The 20,522-nt window shown below is 41.4% G+C and overlaps 1 protein-coding gene across 2 annotated transcripts; it reads right to left on the reverse strand.

Annotated features, from left to right (window-relative positions):
- Window positions 1-58: 58 nt before the first annotated feature.
- On the reverse strand, window positions 59-9,685 carry LOC139308559 (E3 ubiquitin-protein ligase RNF19A-like). Of its 2 annotated transcripts, none has more exons than XM_070932155.1 (8): window positions 8,791-9,685; window positions 4,902-5,110; window positions 4,588-4,735; window positions 3,363-3,525; window positions 3,093-3,207; window positions 2,795-2,932; window positions 1,526-1,709; window positions 59-1,133 (listed from the first exon to the last, which is right to left on the reverse strand). In XM_070932155.1, the coding sequence occupies exons 1-8, from the start codon at window positions 9,249-9,251 to the stop codon at window positions 971-973; spliced, it is 1,581 nt and encodes a 526-aa protein (XP_070788256.1). In that variant the 5' UTR covers window positions 9,252-9,685; the 3' UTR covers window positions 59-970. The 2 variants fall into 2 exon arrangements, with proteins under 2 accessions (XP_070788256.1, XP_070788255.1); XM_070932154.1 differs by having other exon boundaries at window positions 2,795-2,947.
- Window positions 9,686-20,522: the final 10,837 nt, after the last annotated feature.

Genomic DNA, 20,522 nt, shown 5'->3' on the forward strand with positions numbered 1-20,522 from the left:
TCCTATGGAATATAGGATTATAATACTACCAGACATTGAAGGTCCTTTGGTTTCAATATTGAGGTGAACATTTAATAATCTTTAATTACTTGCTACTTTAAGTGCTGCTGTTCCAGTAGATTTCTGAGGAATTCCTCAAGCGATCACTCAGATAAAACTAGCATGTTTTAAGGTTTCACGAATTTCATAGGAGCTTATTTTATAATAATGGCTTTAATAGCAAGTCTCCTGTGGGACTTGTTATAAAGTAATCCACAATGTAGTCCAGAATCTCTCATAAATTCTAGGTTGGCTGCATGTGCATCCTTTTTCCTCCTACCCATACGCCCTTTCTTTGATTCTCTGAAATTGGCATTAGGCTTTCACTTGAAGGTTTTCCAGTTTCCCCAAATCTCGATCTTCATCCAGAAGATTAACATATGTAGCTATCTTATCACAACTGAAACTCTGGCCTATTTAGATCAGTGCTTTCACCTCCACAAGTACTCTGCTCAAAGTGGTTACTTAAAATCATTTAATCAGAGGTAGGAAATCTATGATTCAGGAGATCTAATCCATATGGCCAATTATGAGTGATGCTTGAAGTTGTAATTCAACATCTGGAAGATGAGAGGTTTCCCAAGCCTCCTTTAATGTGAATCTGGCCTCACACGTGTTCTCTCAGTGGTTGTTCAGCAGTTTAGCCCCATCTAACTTCTTCCCACTGCCTAAGTAGATAACGCATGGAGTTCCATCCCTAGATATTAAAAAGGGAGGATCCATTAGACTCCTCTGATAGCTGTTATTTATTATCTTGAAGCACCAAAGGTCTTAATCAAGTGGAAGGCAGAATGGGGGCTAAAAGATGCCAAGTGTTTGGGTAACAGAAGTGAGCAGTGATGACTCTTGCATGGGCTGTAGACAGACTTGACTTTCAAGCTAGGAGAGCTTGGATCTTCTGTCCATGGTTGCTTCTGTGTGTTAAGTTGCTTTACTCTGTCATCACTCCTGCCAAACTGCAGCCATCACTTGTATAGGCGAGCGAATCTGCTGAAAAGCTGTGGCCTGATGCAGCACTACAGAGACTGTGCTCACCAGCAGCCTGTGGCTGAGTTTCAATCTCCACTTCCACTTCCACCATATTCATGCCATCCCTGCACAGGAGAAGAACAGTGCTACTTGTGAACCGGGTGGAATATGGGTCAGAAAAACAGGGTAGAGAGTTATCATTCACAATATTGCACTATAAGACAAACTGGGAAGAAGAAGAGTATATGTTTTTGTGTTTCTTCCCTCTGCGCTATTGTATTGTTTCTGAACTGAAAACAAAAATGAGGATGTCTGCCATGACTGACAAACTGGAGGTAGCAGTGAGATGAAGCCTCTCCCAAACTGGACGTGCAACAGCCCAATAAAGCAGAGCTCAGCCAACACTGCTTGTTCGATAGGTCTTCCTTCCCCACTCTTCCGTTCCATCCAGAGATTACTTATAGGGAATAACTTTGTTTGGGGTGCCCTCCAACCCCTCCAAGTCCACTAGACTGACCTGTGAGAAGTTTCTTGAGCTTCACTCAGCATGCTGCCTGCCAAGGCTACAGTGCTGGCAGATTCGCTTTTCCGATCTTTTTGGCATGGCTCTTCATATTGGCTGTTACTTGAATGGGGGATGGAAGCAGAAGCCCCCTTCTCAGGCACCATGGGGGTAGGCAGCACAGCCAGCAGTTCGTTCACTGGTATGAAGAAAGAAAGGGTAAACATGGCAGCATCCCCTTTCTTGGCATCAAGAAATATCTTCACATATCTAGGTAGCCTCTGCAGGGTTTCCTTAATGGAAATGTTGATCCCATAAAACTTAATAGAATAAAACTGTCTGCAAGTGCAGAGATTGAGCAAAATTTTCAAATGGTACTAGAACAAAAACGAGGAACAAAAGGGTTTATTGTCACACAGTTTTTAAAAAGCTCATAAATTCTGAATATTAAATGTCAGTTTTAGAAAGCTGCTCTGTTGTGGTATTTCCCATTTTGTTACTACTCATATCTTTTAGCAATTGGAGAGAATACGAGTATGAGATACTTGTATCTGTAGCTATTATACAAAGGGAGAAATGCAAAAGTTAGGGGAATTCCTGAGATATTCCTTGATTATTTGAAATAATTAAAAAGAGAATCACTTCTGAGTTTTCTGGGACAATTAGAAAAAATGGCATTTTAAGAATCCTTGCTGTGTAATCAAATGGATCAGTTAAACTGATTTTCACACAAAGCCATTAGAGCTGTCAAGACTGGAAACGGGCAAGGGATGGAACTCAGTGGGAATGATAACACTATGACATTTCTGAAAGTACCGAATAACACCAGCTATATAAAAAAACATAGGCAAATAATGTCAAAGAATTGAGAGCTGGGTGGCTTTCATTCATTGATAACTAAATTTTATAGGAACAGACCACCGGAAGTCCAGATAGGAAGCGTTCTTCCATAAACAAAACCAAACAAGATATTCCATTACCAGAATGGCTGCAAAACTTAAGATATTGTTCCAATATAATACTATTGGAACCTAGATGTAATCCCAAGCCATGCGGGTTCAGAAACAATGGACTGCTTTATCTGCCATTGTAGACTCTTCTCTCACACTTCAAAGCGAGACATCAACTTTCTAATGGCAAAATTAGAATAAGTTATTTTATGGAAGGAGGCTTAAAGGGCAAAGCAAGAATATATTAAATGAGAGCCACTTGCGATGCATCCCTCCTCTGGACTGAACTACTTTGCCTCTCTGACTTCAGCACAACTCACAACAACTCACGTACATTTGGCGAGGTTCTCCAGTTCCATTGTGCTGAGCTCCCCAGCTTTCTTTCGGGAGCTTCCACATGCCCAGCGATTCCGGCACAGAGAGAGTACCACGACCCCATACACGTAGGTGAGCATCAGGGGCACGCCCACCCCTGCAGGCAAAGAGCCTGTTATAAGAACCACATCTGTTCAAGGACTGTTCATGCAGCCATGCAATTCACGAAGGGCAGATTTCCCTTTCAGTACAAAAGCAAAAAAACCCCTTGTGGATCCACACGCACCCTCCCATCTCGGTCTCCTTGTGGCTCTTACCAACAGTGACAGCTGTGATGACAGGGGACACAAAGATTGAGAGGAGAATGCTGCTGGCAACAGAAAGACACTGCTGGCAGCCTGACAGTTTGCTCTTCCGCCCATGGCTCAATACCTGGAGGAAAAGAAAGAATAAGAGATTCCCAGAAAAAAACTACTTTTTAATTTGGCCCGAGCTGCATTTCCCATGAGCCAACGAGAACATCCTGTGCACATTTTAGGGGCCTCTGTGATTATGAAATGGCATGGCCTCCATGCAAGTCTCCTTACCTTCTTCCCTGTGTAAATGGGTATGCCCAGGGTGATGACCGGCACTGCAATGCCAGCAACAATTGAGATCACCATTGGGGCACCTAACACCATGCCCAGCTGCCATAGGAGCTTCCGGGTTCGAGACCAGGGCTTCTTTCCCCAAAAGGTGCAACCAGAAGGACTGAGGAGAAAACAGGAATCCGTTATGAAAACGGGAACATTCAAAAGTACAAACTGCATATACCCTTAAGTTTTCCTGTTAGTTAACACAGGGCTTGCTACAATGCATTTCCAAAGCGGTTTTTGCAGCGTCAAAAATCAGGAAGTTGGATTGGAACTTCTGAAAACCAAAGTCCCTTTCCCAGAATTAAACACACACTCGTGAAATCATCTACTGTTGCTCCCTAACTTCCACTGGACTTGATGTAACCCAATCTCTTTGCATTCAGTATGTACAAGATGTGGATCTCACTCATCTAGAGAGAAGTATAAAGCTATTATTTCAGAAGTTCAAGGCTTTCTGAAATTCTTAGTTCATAAAATATTCTTAACCTACTGCCAGTAGTTTTTTATTTATTTGTTCTCAGAATTCTATTAAAGTTGTTATCCACTTGACTGTTTTTGATATACTCAACTTTGTTGTAAATGTCTATGTCACTATGCGACTTTCTATGGTACAATAGTGATAGGTAAGTTTAATGTATGGCATATTTATAAACATAACTTTATATTAATTTTATTAAAATTGTAAGATGAAAGATTAAAAACTAAGGCATTTAGAAGAAAAAGATAAGAAAAAAGAAGGGAAATAAGAACTAAGCCAAAAGTGCAGGAGATAATAAGTATAAAGAAATGACTTCCAATTTTCTTTTACAACAGTTAGAGGTAAATTAACCTCTTACTCTATGTTTATAATATTTTTATTTTTAAAATGGTATGTCTGTATAAATAAATGGTGCCCTGGATTCTAAGTCAATCATAAAACATTCTTTGCCTTCAATGGCTCATCTTATCCATGCCTATATATGTATACAATTTAATTTAGTGAGGCTTACTCCTCCATAAATAGATATGAGATTGCAATTTCATCATCTAATCCATACTATTCAAAGTGCTTCTTTGAGCTCTCAGTTTATTTCCATTTCTACCAAGCCTTTGATCTGCAGCTCCATTCCCTGAAAGTCCTGATGGATAAGAATAAAAGCCTGGAGTGGCCAGGCCCACTCCCATTTCCTTGCAACACCTGAGAAAATGCACATCCGTGATTTCTTGCATGCAGAGCCAGCAGAAAAGGCAGCCACAGACAGTGCAGTTCATACGGTTACAGCTCCCATCGTTGATCTTCATGATGAAGGCACCACAGCGGGGACAGACCTTGATGGTGTCAGGTTCTATGGAAAGCAGAAAGAAGAAAACGGGGCTTAAGCTAATGCAGCTGATCAGTCCCCAACAGATGTACTTAGGGGCAGAGATAGGAGGGTCCTGACAGAAAAGATGCAGGCAAGGAAGAAACCCAGTGCTGAGAGAAGGCAAAGAGGTACCATTGCCCCAACTCACTGTGGGCTGCTTCCTCTTTCCAGATCAATTGCGTGGAGAGTTCCATAGCTCCCAAAGGGCTCTGCTGCTTCCACTCCCGCCAGGCCTGCTCACAGGAGGAATTGGGGTGCCAGGGCTGCCGGCAATGATAGCAAAATTCTGTCTTGCAATCCTGACGACCACAAACAAGCCGGGGGCATTCAGCACAGCCATATGCAATTACAGCGTAACTGGAGGAAGAAGGGAAAAAAAGCAGGAACATCAACTCAAGAACTCAATAGCACTCACAGAATTCATTCTCCTAATTCAAGCTTTATTTTTAGAATAGAATAGAATAACAGTTGAAAGAGACCTTGGAGGTCTTCTAGTCCAACCCCCTGCTTAGGCAGGAAACCCTACACCACTTCAGACAAATGGTTATCCAACATATTCTTAAAAACTTCCAGTGTTGGAGCATTCACAACTCCAGGAAGCAAGTTGTTCCACTGATTAATTGTTCTAATTGTCAGGAAATTTCTCCTTAGTTCTAGGTTGCTTCTCTCCTTGATTAGTTTCCACCCATAGCTTCATGTCCTACCCTCAAGTGCTTTGGCGAATAGCTTGACTCCCTCTTCTTTGTGGCAGCCTCTGATATATTGGAACACTGCTATCATGTCTCCCCTAGTCCTTCTTATACATTTTATTTATATTTACATCTAACCTTTCAGCAGCTGAAAGCAACATACAGTGTGCTCCTCCAATTTTCCCCATAACAACCATCTTGTGAGTTAGGTTGGGCTGAAAAAGAAACTGGTCCAAATTTACTTAGTAAGTTTCCCAGGCTAAAGATGAACTAGAATCAGGGTTTCCTTAGTGCCAGTTCAATACATTAACCAATATACCATACTGATTCTTTAAGCTTTGACATTTGGCCTTTTATTATTTATATTATTTATTTTATTAATTTATAAGGCTGCCTTTCTTGTCCAAGCGACTCTTGTGAGTTTAAGGATTAAAACTAAAACAGTACAAACCTAAACAAATAGGAAATGGCAGCTGAAAATAAAAATCTCAAAGTAATAACAAACCACCTGAGTTTTGCTAACTTCCTGACCTCCAATGCCAGGGCAAACAGCCAGGGTCTTAAACACTTTCCGAAAGGCCAGCAGGTTGAGGCCAATCGGATCTCTTGGTAATTATGTTCCAGAAGGCAAATACCGTGATTGAAAAGGTGTTATTTCCCGGGTCTCACAAGATGGCATTTTTTAATTCAGGAGTGCTGTAACATGTTCCTCCTGCCAGATCTTAATATAGCTAGTTAACAAGAATAATTAGGACCAGAATTTCTGTTGCTAATTGGGAGTCATAAAATGTGATGTCATATGACCACAACACTTAGCAACAGTTCTGGCAATCCTTGTTGCCATTGGTAAGCAAGGACCATAAAGGATGTTAAGGGAGGACCTCACATGCCTGACTTTGCTAGTGGGAAACTGGCAGGGAATGCCTCGAATCATAAAGTTGTGGGACGCTACGATGGTTAATTACAGACTGGTCACCAAGTGCTTGAATCTTGTGATTGCGCTGCTATCCCTCTACTGCTATGTCAGCCCTCCCAGGTAAACCAGACAGGAAATATGACCAGATGAGCTAATTCTATTTTATTATACTGCTATATTAACAGAATCTTGTAAGTCTAAAGGTACAAATTTCCCGGCACCATTTTTAGCCATCGGCTCAACTAGGATATGTCCTTCCTAAATGTCATCCTTCCTTCCTCTGACTGTTAAGCCACTCTGTCTTCTCTGATTGTTTCATAGGCACCCTTGCAACATACCATTATAAGCTAAGTATGAGCATCAGATTGGGACGAGGGCAGTACCATTATAAGTTCAAAGAGTTGCTGAATGAGTGGTAGTTATGCAAGGACCACCTATAGAGTAGTAACAAGAGTAACAGGAGCCCTGGTAGCACAGCAGACTAAAGCACTGTTATTAACATCAGCTGCCTGCAATTACTGCAAGTTCAAATCTCACCAGGCTCAAGGTTGACTTAGCCTTCCATCCTTTCTAAGGTAGGTAAAATGAGGACCCAGATTGTGGTAGCAATAAGCTGACTTCGTATAAATATACAAAAGTATGAAGGCTAATGCTTAACGCATTGTAAGCCGCCCTGAGTCTTCAGAGAAGGGGGGCATATAAATCAAATAAAAAAAAAAACTGGAAAAAGTGGTCCTTCAATTATCCTGGCCACTACTACAAAATGATTTATAAGTAACAACCAGCATTTTGAGTTGCACCTGGAAGCCTATTAGGAGCTAGCGCAATTCACTTTCCCATTCAATCCACTTCCTACAACTTAAAACTTCTTTTAGAATTAAGAGTTTTATTATAGCAGCCACAGTCCTGCCACCACCTCTATGTAACATTTCCATTCTTCATAGCACCATATCTCTTTATCAGTTGAGAGACAGATGAATGTTACATGGATGGGAATCAAGAGTGAGCATGGTCTGTAAATACTTTTTTTGGCATTAATGGGATTTGCCTCTGTAGTGGTTCACTTAGCTTCAGCATTCCCAGTTTTTAATCAAGGTTTTCTATCCTATCACCTTAGAGTAGGGGCTGACAAAGCAGATCTATCAAGAAAGCCTTATGACTTGTTCTCCCCAATACCTAAATAAGCAAGGTTGCAAAGAAGGGGTTTTTTTTTATCTTTAAAACACTGTTTCAGAGAGGCAACAGAACAGTTCAGTTAAATGCCTAATCAGCTATCTGCATCAAATCAAATGCAATCAGTGCCTGACAGCGCAGTATGTGCACTTGCAATTGTGTCTTCATAAAGAAGGAACACAACCTGGTAAGATCTGAAGGAGAAGAGTGAAGCCAGGAGAATGGCAGGGGAGAATGAAAAAAAATCTGATCTCAGGAAAACAAATTTGCTGGCTAAAGTACGAGTGGCAACTATGGAATAAGCAGGTATAGGGTCTCTCTGGGTACTCTCGTTTATTTGGAATCCTCAACTTCAGGTTCCCATTGAAGTTTTCACTTAAATCTACCATGTAGGTGAAATTACTTTATTTAAAACTGGACCTCCAATCCAGTCTCACACTAACAGGCCAATTTATTAAAATGTCTTCCAAGTCAAGAAGTCAAGTCACCGTGCTCTAACACCAATGTTTTGAAATTGAAATCATCTGCAGGTTCAAATGATGCCCTCTCTCAATGAGCTCTGCATCTCTGCATCAGTCCCACCACCATCCAGGATGCCAAATAGACCCAGATTTGTCTGCAGCTGGAAAGGGAAAGTTGGTGCAGAAACTGAATAAATGAACTAACTGAGAAAAGGGATACACGAAGGTCAACAATGGCTGCCCAATCTCAACCATCTTGCCATATATTACCGGTAACTCCACTGCGTCTTTTCTCCAGCAAACCGTTTACTCTTTCCTTCAGGCTCAATTTCAATTTAATACAAAACCTCTTCTCCTTCTCTGGCTGTTATGCACTCAACATATTTAAGCACTGTGGGTGGACTTACCAGGGGGTTGCTCATATAAAGTTGACAATAAACAGAACCAAATATTGTAAGCCAACACACCAGGAACATGTACATTCACACAACCCGCTAACTTGGATCAATTTAAAATGTGGTTAAGTAGTTTCGGTTTTTATGTTTGTTTTGGGTGACTTAGCCTGATGTAAGATGCCAGTTCATGCTTTTTAGCCCAGGAAACGGATCAATTTGGTAAGAAGTTTGGGCATGCTTTTTGAACGCAGCCTCTGAAAGCACTTAAAAGAGAGAGCACCAGGGTCCCTTAACCCAGTTCAGTCTGAAGCATTTCTCTAGTCTAGTAGGTCAGATTTCTGCACCTGTTCAAGGTTTCCCCTCCTGCCCCGCCACAAGGCCTCTGAACCAGCCTGCACCCCACCTGCAATCAGGGGCCGGGCACCAGCGGGTGCCAGGGTCCGCGACTAACAGGCGTCTCAGCAGGTACTCTTCGTATTTGTCGCGCAGGCCGGCCTCAGGCAGCAGCTGGTGGATCTCGGCCGGTTGTAAGAGAGCCGGGCAGTGCGGACAGGCCAGCTGGACGCGGCTCTCGCTGATCTCGATGCGCAAATACTGCTGCAAACAAGCGAGGCAAGACAGGTGGGCACAGGAGGAGAGCGCGGGGAAGGCCGCCGCGGGCTGGGCCAGAAGGCAGAGCGGGCACTCTACCAGGCCCTCCTGTTCCTTCTCCTCCTCTGGAAGCATTAAGGCCACCCGGGTCTCCTCGGCGCGGTCTAAGGGGGGCCCCTCCGGCTCCCCCAGCGGCTCCGACATCGTTTGGGGTTTCCGTCCAAAGAGGCTCATGACGCCGAGAGAGGAAGGGCCCACCCTGGGTCGCTTCATCCGGGCGGAAGATGCTCGGAGTCGGGCGGAGGCGTTCAGCCCATCGCAGTGCTCAACCCGCAGAAAAGCCGGAGAAGTGGCGGCCGAAGGGCCTCCTCCTCCATCCCCAGGTGCAGAGTCTCCGATCGGCCGCGGTCTCCCTTCTTTTCAGCTGCGCTTGGCCATCATCGGCTGCCTCCTGCTCCGCGACGCCTCTAAATTCCCTTCCAGGAGGGCAGGAGAGAAGCCAGCAAGGGCGCAAAAGGGTCCAAGGCAAGCCCGCTTTTCCTGGGCTTGGACCCAAACACCCCCCAAAAAAATTACGGCTCGCGGGAACCAAGGGGGCTATTCGCGGGGCTATTGCGGAGCCGGCGAGGTTACCCCAAGGATACCTAGCTAGCCCCTCGGCCAGTTTGTCCTTGGAACGGCCAGCGAAAGGCGGGCTCTGCGCCTGATTCGCTTCTGCCCCGCGGTGTCGCCACCTCTTGGCTCTCGCTTTAGCGCACTCGCCTCCCCGCCACCCACCCCCGCTCGGCAGCCTGGGAAGTGTAGTCCTCTCCAGGAAGACGGAGCGAAACAAAAAAGGATTCCTGCTCGTTCTTCAGACTTTTTCTCTCCGGCCACTGTGTGCGGAAAAACACCGAATCGTCACACCAGAAAAAAAGCACATCAAAGTCGCACAGAGACTCAAGATTCAGAAAGACCTTGAGACGGGGCTTGAACAGTGCCACCCCCCACTCCATCCAATGAAATGCAATCCCAGGGGGTGAGAAAAGTAACGTCCTACCCATTAGACAAGAAAAAACCAATTGTGCAGGTATCGAATAAGTGGTACCTGGCTCAACAGGAGCAATGGGCGAGAGGGATCTAGGTGTCCTAATAGATCGCCCCTTAAGCATGACTGAGCAGTGTGCTGCAGCTGCCCAAAAAACGAATGCTATAAGATAATTAAAATGTATAGTTCTCTATAGGGGAAAAGGGGGGGGGGGAAGGAAAAGGAAAAGAAGGGGAAGAAGGAGTAATAGATTAACAGAGGGATAGTTTCACCATCACCTTTGTACCGCTTTATGCTGCACTGGTGAGACAACGTTTGGAATGCTGCATCCAATTCTGGTGACCCCGATACAAAAAAGATATTGAGACGCTAGAAAAAGTGCAGGGAAGAGTAACAAAGATGCTAAGGGGTGTAGAGGCTAAACCATGAAATTAAAAATTAAGAGAACTAGGTATGTCTAGTCTAGCAACGAGAAAGACTAAATGGGATATGATAGCAGTCTTCTAGTACTTGAGGGGTTCTCACAGAGAAGAAAGGGTCGGCCTATTTTCCAAAGTACCTAAAAGCAGGACAAGAAGTATTGGGTGGAAGATCATTAAAGAGAAATCCAACTTAGAACTGAGGAGAAATGTCCTGACTGTGAGAACAGTTAATCAGTGGAATGAATCATCTCCAGAAGTTGTGGATGTTCCATTACTGGAGGTTTTAAAGAAGAGGCTGGACAAACATTTGTCTGGAATAGTAAGGTCTCCTGCTTGAACAGAGGTTGGACTAGAAAACTTCCAAGGTCCCTCCCTACCCTATTATTCTATGTTCTAAGAGTCTTCCCCGTTTATGGATTTAGCCTCTCTATGTCACCTCAGGGATCCTTAAGAGATTTTTCAGTTATGGAATGAAAAACATTGGTGCTACTTTTTACATGACTGTAGCTGACCTCCCATAACATGTTGAAATTAGTGTTTCTCAACCTTGGCAATTTTAACATATGTGGACTTCAACTCTGGCTGTTGAGGTCCACTCCACATATCTTAAAAGTTGCCATGGTGAGTTGAGAAAGACTGTGCTAAAGTCTCAGACTGAATGAACAAACTATTGTTGTCTTCATAAGTCATTCAGTGTCCAAACTAACCAACCAGATTGTGGCTTAAAAAAGATAACAAAGTTCTTACTGCGTGCTAAAATTATAGTTAAGTCCTTACTACATGCTAAACATACTGTTTTCTATGGGCAAGAAATACTGCTTTGGAGGGTATACAGCAGATAACTTGCTGTATACCCTCCTTCAGAAATTTTTATCTTCAAGACCTGCGAGTCTTCTTCGTTATTGAAAACTGCTGGTTTTCTGACAAACATGAAAACAGCATGGTGAATTAATTGTCTACTACTCCTAACATGCTGAGGAATTCTGGGAGTTGAAGTCCACGCATTTTAAAATTGCAGAGGTTGACAAATACTGGTCTAGTTCAAAGGTTACAGATACTCCCTGTTAGCAGATAGTGCTGGAATGAAGTCAATGGTCACAGTGCATATTAATACCTTTGCAAAGGAAAATATGGACATGAAATTCTGGAATTTAAGTTGCTAGAAGCTCCCAAACTCCTCTTTATTTATGCAAATCCAAGGGACTTCAATGTGTGATAATGAGGTTAGTGCATGAATAAATGTGTTACTCCAGTGCGAAAAATGTTAAATATCGTCAACATTGATTCTAAAGAAGCTACAACCTGCTTTTCTATTCCTGATATGCCATTCATTGATAAGCCACTTGGAGGAAACTTACAGGAAGATATATGGGAAGGCCTTGTGTGAAGATCTAGATTTGGATGTTAGACTTCAGCCTTGTGTCTAAAATTATTGTACATATAATCCAGTTCTTATGCAGCAATTCCCAGCCTTTTGCTACATAATTAAAACCTTTGGAGAACACCAGCTAGAATTGGCACTTGCATACAGTTTAGCCTATGTCATTCCTTCATCTGGCATCCTGAAAATTTTTTCTATTTTAAAAATACATAATATTTATGTATTTTTAAAATTGAATAAATGTTCAGGATGCCAGATGAAGGAATGACAGAGAGAGAGGGAGAGAGAGCAATTTAAAAATTTTTACTACTGATTCTGTGGATGTGGCTTGGTGGGCGTGGCATAGCTTGGTGGGCGTGGCTTGTGGGCATGGCAAGGGAAGGATCCTGTAAAATCTCCATTCCCTCCCCAATCCAGGGGAAGGTTACTGTAAAATCCCCATTTCCTCCTGATCAGCTGGGACTTGGGAGGCAGAGAATAGATGGGGGCGGGGCCAGTTAGAATTTTTACTACCGGTTCTCTGAACTATTCAAAATTTCCGCTATCGGTTCTCCAGAACTGGTCAGAACCTGCTGAAGCCCACCTCTGATAGATAGATAGATAGATGGATGGATGGATGGAGAGAGAGAGAGAGAGAGAGACAAAGAGAGAGATTGCTACATCTTTTCCCCTGATAACTTACAAGAATTTAGGTGAGAAGAAAACCATCATTTTGTGGGAATTTGTAGACTCCTGAGTTCTAGAAACGTCCGTTGGGAATTTATAAGTATGAAAACTTATGGTGTTAAACCCTCTCACCTCTAATAGGCAAAAGAAGATCTCACAATTCATTATAGTACCTGTCTCTATCAAGAGAAAGCTTATTAAAATTAGCAGCTGCAGCTGTCTTTTTTCAATTATTGCTAAAACTGTTTTTATTTTGTTTTGATTTGATTTGATTTTGCTCTTCTGTCCTGGGCATCTGGCAGCTGTGAATATCTGACATTTAAGACTTTTTATGTTCTATGTTTTCCCATGACTACCTTTTAGAAACTTGTTATTGTTATCTTTTATTCATTGGTAAGAGTTGCTGGGAATCAGGTGGCGTATAAATCACCAGCGCCATCATCATCATCTAGAAGTTAGTGGTTATTTAGTTTGCTTTTCCCACTAAAGGCATGTGTAGGAGAAATTCAGTGGAAACACAAGCAGGAAAATCTTGTGGGGGGAGTTTCAATTCCAGGGCTGAAATGCAAGGAGGAAACCTGTGGGAGTCATAGTACTTAATTATCTTCACTAAAAGACATTGTAGGAGGACAGCCATGTTAGTCTGTAGTGGCAAAAAAAAATCAGCAATAATCTGATAACACCTTTTCTAATGTAATTAAAAGCTCTAAGCATTGTTAACTAATAAGCATAATAGAGAATATTTGTGGATAATGGTTAGAACAGATCCAGGCTGGCCATACTATGATTTGTTACCCTTTTGAGGTAGCCCAGACAAAAGGCACAACAATGCACACTAGTTCTATCTTTATTGTAAGGTTTCATGACAAGAATCATGCAAATCTGAAAGTATTCTTCCCCTTCTTCCCTTTTACTCTTTGGAAAATTAGGGAGGGTTCCTTCTGAAACACTTCTCATATACCTTCTACTTCTGTGGACTAAGCAGTAACAGTAACAGAGTTGGAAGGGATCTTGGAGGTCATCTAGTCCAACCCAGGGGTGAAATCCAAAGTTTTTCCCTACCGGTTCTGTGGGTGTGGCTTGGAGGTCGTGGCAGGGGCAGGATATTGCAAAATCTCCATTCCCTCCCCACTCCACGGGAAGGATACTGCAAAATCCCCATTCCCACCCTTCCCGGGGGAAGGATATTGCAAAATTTCCATTCCCACCCCACTCTGGGGCCAGCCAGAGGTGATATTTGCTGGTTCTACGAACTACTCAAAATTTCCGCTACAGGTTCTCCAGAACCTGTTAGAACCTGCTGGATTTCACCTCTGGCCCAACCCCTGGCTCACGCAGGAAACCTGTACTAGGGATTCGAATCACCGAACTGTCGACCTTTCTGATCGACAAGCTCAGTGTCTTAGCCACTGAGCCACCTAGTCAGGCTAGAATACCTTTTGCCTGATGAATGTCTGTGGCTCTTCCTCCTCTTTCCAAAGGTCATTCCCACATACCATTACATGATCAAAAAGGTGGTGAAACAATTTTCATATCAATCACAGAGGGCAGGAAGGAATAAGAAGAGCAGGGAATATCCAGTCAGGAACAAACATCCCCAGAGAAAATGGTAAATCAAGTAACAGGCATATGCTCTTGTCCTTTTGATTGATATTCTCTTGATGTCAGCCCTCCAAGAGAACCCAAACTTGGAAATGGAAGACATGCAAGCTAATACGGTACTGTTATTATCATAGGTAGTCCTTGACCTACGACCACAATTGAGCCCAACATTTCTGTTGTTAAGCAAGACAATTGTTAAATGAATTTTGACCCATTTTACTACCATTCTTGCAACAATTGTTAAGTGAATCACTGCAGTTGTTAACTTAGTAATATGGTGGTTAAGTGAATCTGGCTTCCCTATTGACTTTGCTAGTCAGAAGGTCGCAAAAGGTGATCACATGACCCCAGGATACTGCAACGTCATAAACATGAGTCATTTGCCAAGCTTCTGAATTTTGATCACATGATATTGGGGAGGTTGCAATGGTCATAAGTGTGAAAAATTGTCACTTTTTTCAGTGCCGTTGTAACTTCAAATGGTCATTAAATGAACTGTTGTAAGTTGAGGACTACTTGTAATAACAGAATTTTGAAAGTAGTCCTCCCACATCATGAGCTGGTCTCCCCACATCATGAGACAGTCATGTCTGAGATGCTTTCTCAAATTACATTTCTGCCCTGGACTCAGATTTCTTTTATCTGACCATTGTCTTGGTTATAGCTCTTCCTCCAGTTCTTCAGTTATTCCATCTGCCCATTACATAAGATAAATATTGAAGGATGAAAGTATTTAGAAATGGGTATTTACAAATTGACAATTACCTTTAATTCTGAGCAGCACAATAAAAAAAAATTACAGAGAAACAAATTAACCAAAAAACTGTCTTTGTTGGATCAGAATAGTTGAAAATCTGCCCTGGCATTATACATTGGTAATAATACTGATTAATTGATTATATGCCATCAAATCAGTGTTGACTTTTAATAGATAGACCTTCTCCACTAGGCCTTTCATTGTCTTCCCGCAATGTACTCCTCACTCCTACAATTGCATCCATCCAGCTTGCTATAAGTCATTCTCTTCTTCTCTTTCCTTCCACCTTTTGCACCATTATGGATTTCTTAAGGGAGCTGGGTCTAGACTCTTCACATAATATATCTGCAATATGTTAGTGACTGTATATTGGTATTAATATACATAATTGATTAATTAATTGGCTTATACATAGTTAATATAGTCTACTATACTATTCCCTTTTGGTTACTTGATATACTGTATGATGATATCACTATATAAATCAATAAGAGTCCTTTCTACAGGCTGTTGCATAAAGCTTATGTTCTAAGCAGGGGTGGGTTCTACTTACCTTTACTACCAGTTCGCATCATGCCCGCATGCGCTGATTAACTTTGATGACGTCTGGGTGAGTGGGTGGAGCCTCCTGCCGGTTTTAGTACCAGTTCTTGTGAACCGGTCCGAACCAGGGGCAACCCACCACTGGTTCTAAGATATAAATGCTTTATTTTTGTTTGCACTGCAATAGTATGTATATAGTATGTATAGTATAGTATATGTATATACATACATATAGTATGTATAACAACATTCATGGGTTTTGTAGCAGAGACTAACTGTTGTACTGTTTTTAATTAAGAGACTTAGCAATATCATTCTTCATAGTATTTACACAATCTAGCAAAGCTTTGTTTAGGCCATTTTTCCTGGATCTATGACAATTGCAGAGGGTTTTTTTTCCCCTATATTGCTTTTGGTGCTCTACCTTGAAAGCATATTTGCCCATATGTTCATTATGTGGGCTTCCCAAATTGTAATACAGTACCTATCTTTAGAAGCACTGTATTATTTTATCTAAAAGTAAATGTCCCACAACAGAACAGCATGTGCCTTGCTGTTCTATTGCAATACATTTGTGTCTTTTTAATTGCTACACATTTGTGCCTTCTTAATTGCTATACATTTCAAATTAGTTAAGGAGAACTCAAATTAACTCTTGCCAAAACAAAAGATTGGAAGCCTGGACTCAGTAGGAAAAAAGCATTTGTATTTTTTGCAAACCCTTTCATAAAATCCCCATTATTTCTGTCCAGGACTAAAATAACTTGTGGGAGTCGATAATAGTTCAGTTTTTCCATGGTTGCCTGGCAATAATCCGTCAACACTGTTGCTTGGAGATATCCAATCCACATAGTTTTTAATATAAATGAACTATAAATCATATGATGTAGTATAATAATTTGCAATGTAGTAATTGATAGCCTGCAATTCTTGCATACGAGAACTATGTTCAGCTTAGTTCTATGCTAAGCTTCTAACATAAGTTGTGCAAACTATGCACAGCTTATGTTAGCCATTATACATGGGTGTTGTTTAATGTTTGTATGACAGGTTAATGCCCACCCTCCACATTGTTTTATTTATTTTCATAATTCCTCTGGGTGTGAATATATAATTGCCATGACTTTGCAATAGGTAAAAATATAAAAAAAATAAATGTTTGAAAACAAAAACCCTGTACTCATTTTTATGTTTTATATTTTATCTCCTCCCACCCACCCCCCCGTAACAATTCCATCAACACCTATGCATGAGAAAAATAATACACTTCTAACAGTTATCAATATAGTATACTTTCCAAAATAGGGAACTAAACAGTAGCCCTGGTCCTCTGATGTTATGTATGGCTTGTTGGGCTTCCTGCTGTTGTCCCTGTTTACAATTAGGACTTTTTCTTTGAAAGTCATGTTTAACCAATCTTGATTCCCCATGCCCACCTCTCATGTTTCCACTTGAGCTCCTCTTTAATGTAAAGTCCATACTTATTAGGCTAACATGGGTTATATCGAGAATTTTCTCCCCACAGTTGTATTTAAAAGGAAAATTATTAGTTTAAAAATACATTATTTCTTGCCCTATTATAATTTTTTAAATATTTCTAGAATCCATACTGCAGTCAGACACTGCTATTTACAATAACGGCCTACACCTTCTTTTTCAGATTCAATCATAATTTCACTTATAAATTACAGATGTAAATTTCCCCATTTCATTTTTAAAAGAACACTGCACCCGTACTACCCTATTATAACCAGTGTCTGATAATAAGTTCTCTCTGAATGAAACTAATTATTTGGATTAATTGGGGTTTTACCTGGAGTATCGTACTGTGATTGACAAGCAGCAAGGTGGATGGACTCAGCTACAGTGATGATGGGTACACTATTACAAGACCAGGTTAATCTATCTATCTAGTTCAGAGGTCTTCAAACTTGGCAGCTTTAAGACTTGAGGACTTCAACTCCCAGAATTCTCCAACCAGCTGTGTTGGCTGGAGAATTCTGGGAGTTGAAGTCCACAAGTCTTAAAGCTGCCAAGTTTGAAGACTGCTAAAGTTGCTAAGAGCCTATGGAGATTCTCAATCATCCAGGTCATGGTTGTCTCAAAGATGCTTTCCAAAGGGCAACTGCACTTTCTTGTTGTTGTTTTTTTCCTTGAAAACATTTTGTGTCTCATTCAAGAAGCTTCAGAACTGAAGACATTTTTTGGGTGAGAAGTGAAACTTTTCAAGGAAAAAAACCAAGAAAATCTAGTCACCTTTTGGAAAGCACCTTTGGGGCAGTTGCTAAGAGTTAACATTGGATTTATGGTACATAATCAACTGTATATTCCTTATATAACAAAGAACTGGAAAGTGACCAATGTACCATTATCTTTTAAGAATCAATCTGGAGGAAAAAATTCTTGCTTTATAAAAACTCATTAGCTTGGCTTCTAATCTAGATAAATATCTGTTTTATAAAAGCTAAATACATACAAACATCTATGTATTATCTGTGTGTGTGTGTGTGTGTGTGTGTGTGTGTGTCTGTCTGTCTGTCTCTATCTATCTATCTATCTATCTATCTATCTATCTATCTATCTATCTATCTATCTATCAAATTAGCACAGTAGCTTCTATTAACTTAACACGGACCCAGATTTTGGGGGGCAATATGCTGACTGTAAACCGCTTGGAGAGGGCTGTGAAGCGGTATGTAAGTCTTATTGCTATTGCCATCTTCAAGCAGAATCTTCAAGCAGAATGTTACCTGTCCTAAACAGAAGGACTGTTATGTTCTATTTATTTATTGGTTCGATTTATATGCCGCCCTTCTCCGGAGACTCAGGGCGGCTTACAATGCGTTAAGCAATAGCCTTCATACTTTTGTATATACCTGCTTAGTAGGGCTTTCGGCCCCCACTAAGCGGTGTTCTTTTTTATACAAAGTCAGCTTATTGCCCCCACAATCCAGGTCCTCATTTTACCTACCTCGAAAGGATGGAAGGCTGAGTCAACCTTGAGCCTGGTGAGATTTGAACTTGCAGTAATTGCAGGCAGCTGGTGCTACTTAACAGCACTTTAGTCTGTTGCGCCACCAAGGCTCTATGTGCTCTGTAAAGCTCTGTGTTCTGTGAATATGTGGTTAAGATGTACCTGCATAGTTATATGTATTAAGTATAACTCTCCTAAACTTTCCATTGTCTTATATAGGACATTCTCAGCTCTGCTTTTGGGAATTGCTATTATTTCTCTGTCTAGCTCATATCTAGATGGGAGCTTTGAAGAAATTTTATCCATAGCACTTTTTTCTAGCTTTTTTGTTGATACAGTATGGGTAGGAATATCAAGAGACATTTGAATACTGAATGTTTTTAAGAAAAGATTGGGCAACCATTTGTCTGAAATGTTACAGGTTTTCCTGCTTAAGCAGGGGGTTGGACTAGAAGACCCCCAGGGTCCCTTTTTAACTCTGTTATTTTGTTATTCTGTAGAAAAACCAGAACACATACACAAAGAGATGACTATGAGAGGACAAGAAAGAGACTGAGAACAAATTCTGTGCTGTCATTTATTGTTAGTCATCCAGATATGTGCAGTTCTTACAGCCCTAATATAGGTGCATTTCTAAAGATAGAAATTGCAATGTGCAATAAACTTCATGAATTTCAGGGGAATGAGGAGAAGAGAAGGGAAACGGCTATTCTTGTTGCCCTCACTTTTTTTTTTAGATTTTTACTCCACCTTTTTTATATATGCAATTCAAGGCAGCATATATACCAGTACTCCTTCCTCTTCCTCTTTTCCCAACAACCCTGTGAGGTGAGTTGGGCTGAAAGACAATGACTGGCCCAAAGTCACCCAGCTGGTTTTTCATGCCTAAGGCAGGACTAGAACTCACCATATCCTGGTTTCTAGGCCAGCCCCTTAACCATTACACCAAACTGGTTTTCTATAATTGACTCTACCTTGGCCAAAAAGTAGCAGTGGCAACAGTGTTGCAAAGTAAAGCTATTTGCTCTTTTACAGTGTACTGTTTATGTTCAATATAAATATAAATATAATGCTTGCTTTACATTTTTAAAAGTTGCCAGTGCCAGTTCAGGCAACTAAGGTTTTATTCAAATGATTAGGGAATTTTTGTTTGCTTGTTTAATTTAGAGGCACTCTTCAGGCTACATTAAGAATATAGTTCTGTAGGAAGAAATATCCTTCTGGGTTCAGCTCCAAGTGGGGAAAGACACTGGAAACATGGAGACTGCTTGGAAAGATGGTTTAATAGTGGACAGGATCACATGGTTTAAGTTCCTGAACAGAAAAAGGGCGAGACGCAGCAAGTCCCTGGGTTTTATGCCCTCTCTGGCTTTGAACTTCCTGGGGCCCAGAAAGAGTATCCTGATTGGTTGTCAGAATCCCAGGGAGTGGGGGTCTTAGTTAGCCTTGCTGGCTGATGTAATCTTCCCAGGTGCCATGTGGTGAGTTTCTGTTGCTAGATGGGTCCTATTGTGTTACAGATGATGGTCCATTGACAGAGATTGAGTTTCTGCCTCTGGCCCACTGACAAAGGGTGGGGGCAGGAAGATGGAGCTGCTTCGTCTTTAAAACATGCTTCTCTATTTCTCATCCAGGGAAACATCATATTCTGCCTTTTTAATATTTCCCAAAATATTTCATTCCTCTTGGAAATGGGTGGGTGCTAACTTCTTACAATTCCATGTTTTCATTTTAAAAAGTATTAGCTTCATAATACTTTTCTGGAAAGATGTTAATATGTTCTTTTTTTATTTAAACATTTTGGCAGGCAGGACTTAGAATGAGCTATTCCATTACAGATTTGCTGAAATCCTTGTTCAGAGAAAAAAAAATGGAACAACAGGAAGATACCACTATCCTAGGATGGCAGACAGAAATTTAAAATAAACGCCCAATTAAGCTGCAGTTATTTGTAGAACCAATTGTCACATCTTCGCAGAAATCTCGGAAGATAGGTTTGTAAAGAGGGATCTAATTAGTAGAGTCAATCTGGGGTGGGGGTGGGGGGGGTCTCAGGCTTCTTGCGGCCTTTCTTGCCCTTTGTAGTTCAGAGGAAAAGACTCCACATCCCGTCATGCAGCACGGGAAAGACCGGAGCCGGAAGCGTTGGCTATTCTGCCGTCCGCCCCGCGG

The sequence above is a fragment of the Pituophis catenifer genome, unplaced genomic scaffold, assembly GCF_029215685.1.
Source record: "Pituophis catenifer annectens isolate HBS135680 unplaced genomic scaffold, rPitCat1.0.hap2 SCAF_1, whole genome shotgun sequence".
NCBI lineage: Eukaryota > Metazoa > Chordata > Lepidosauria > Squamata > Colubridae > Pituophis > Pituophis catenifer.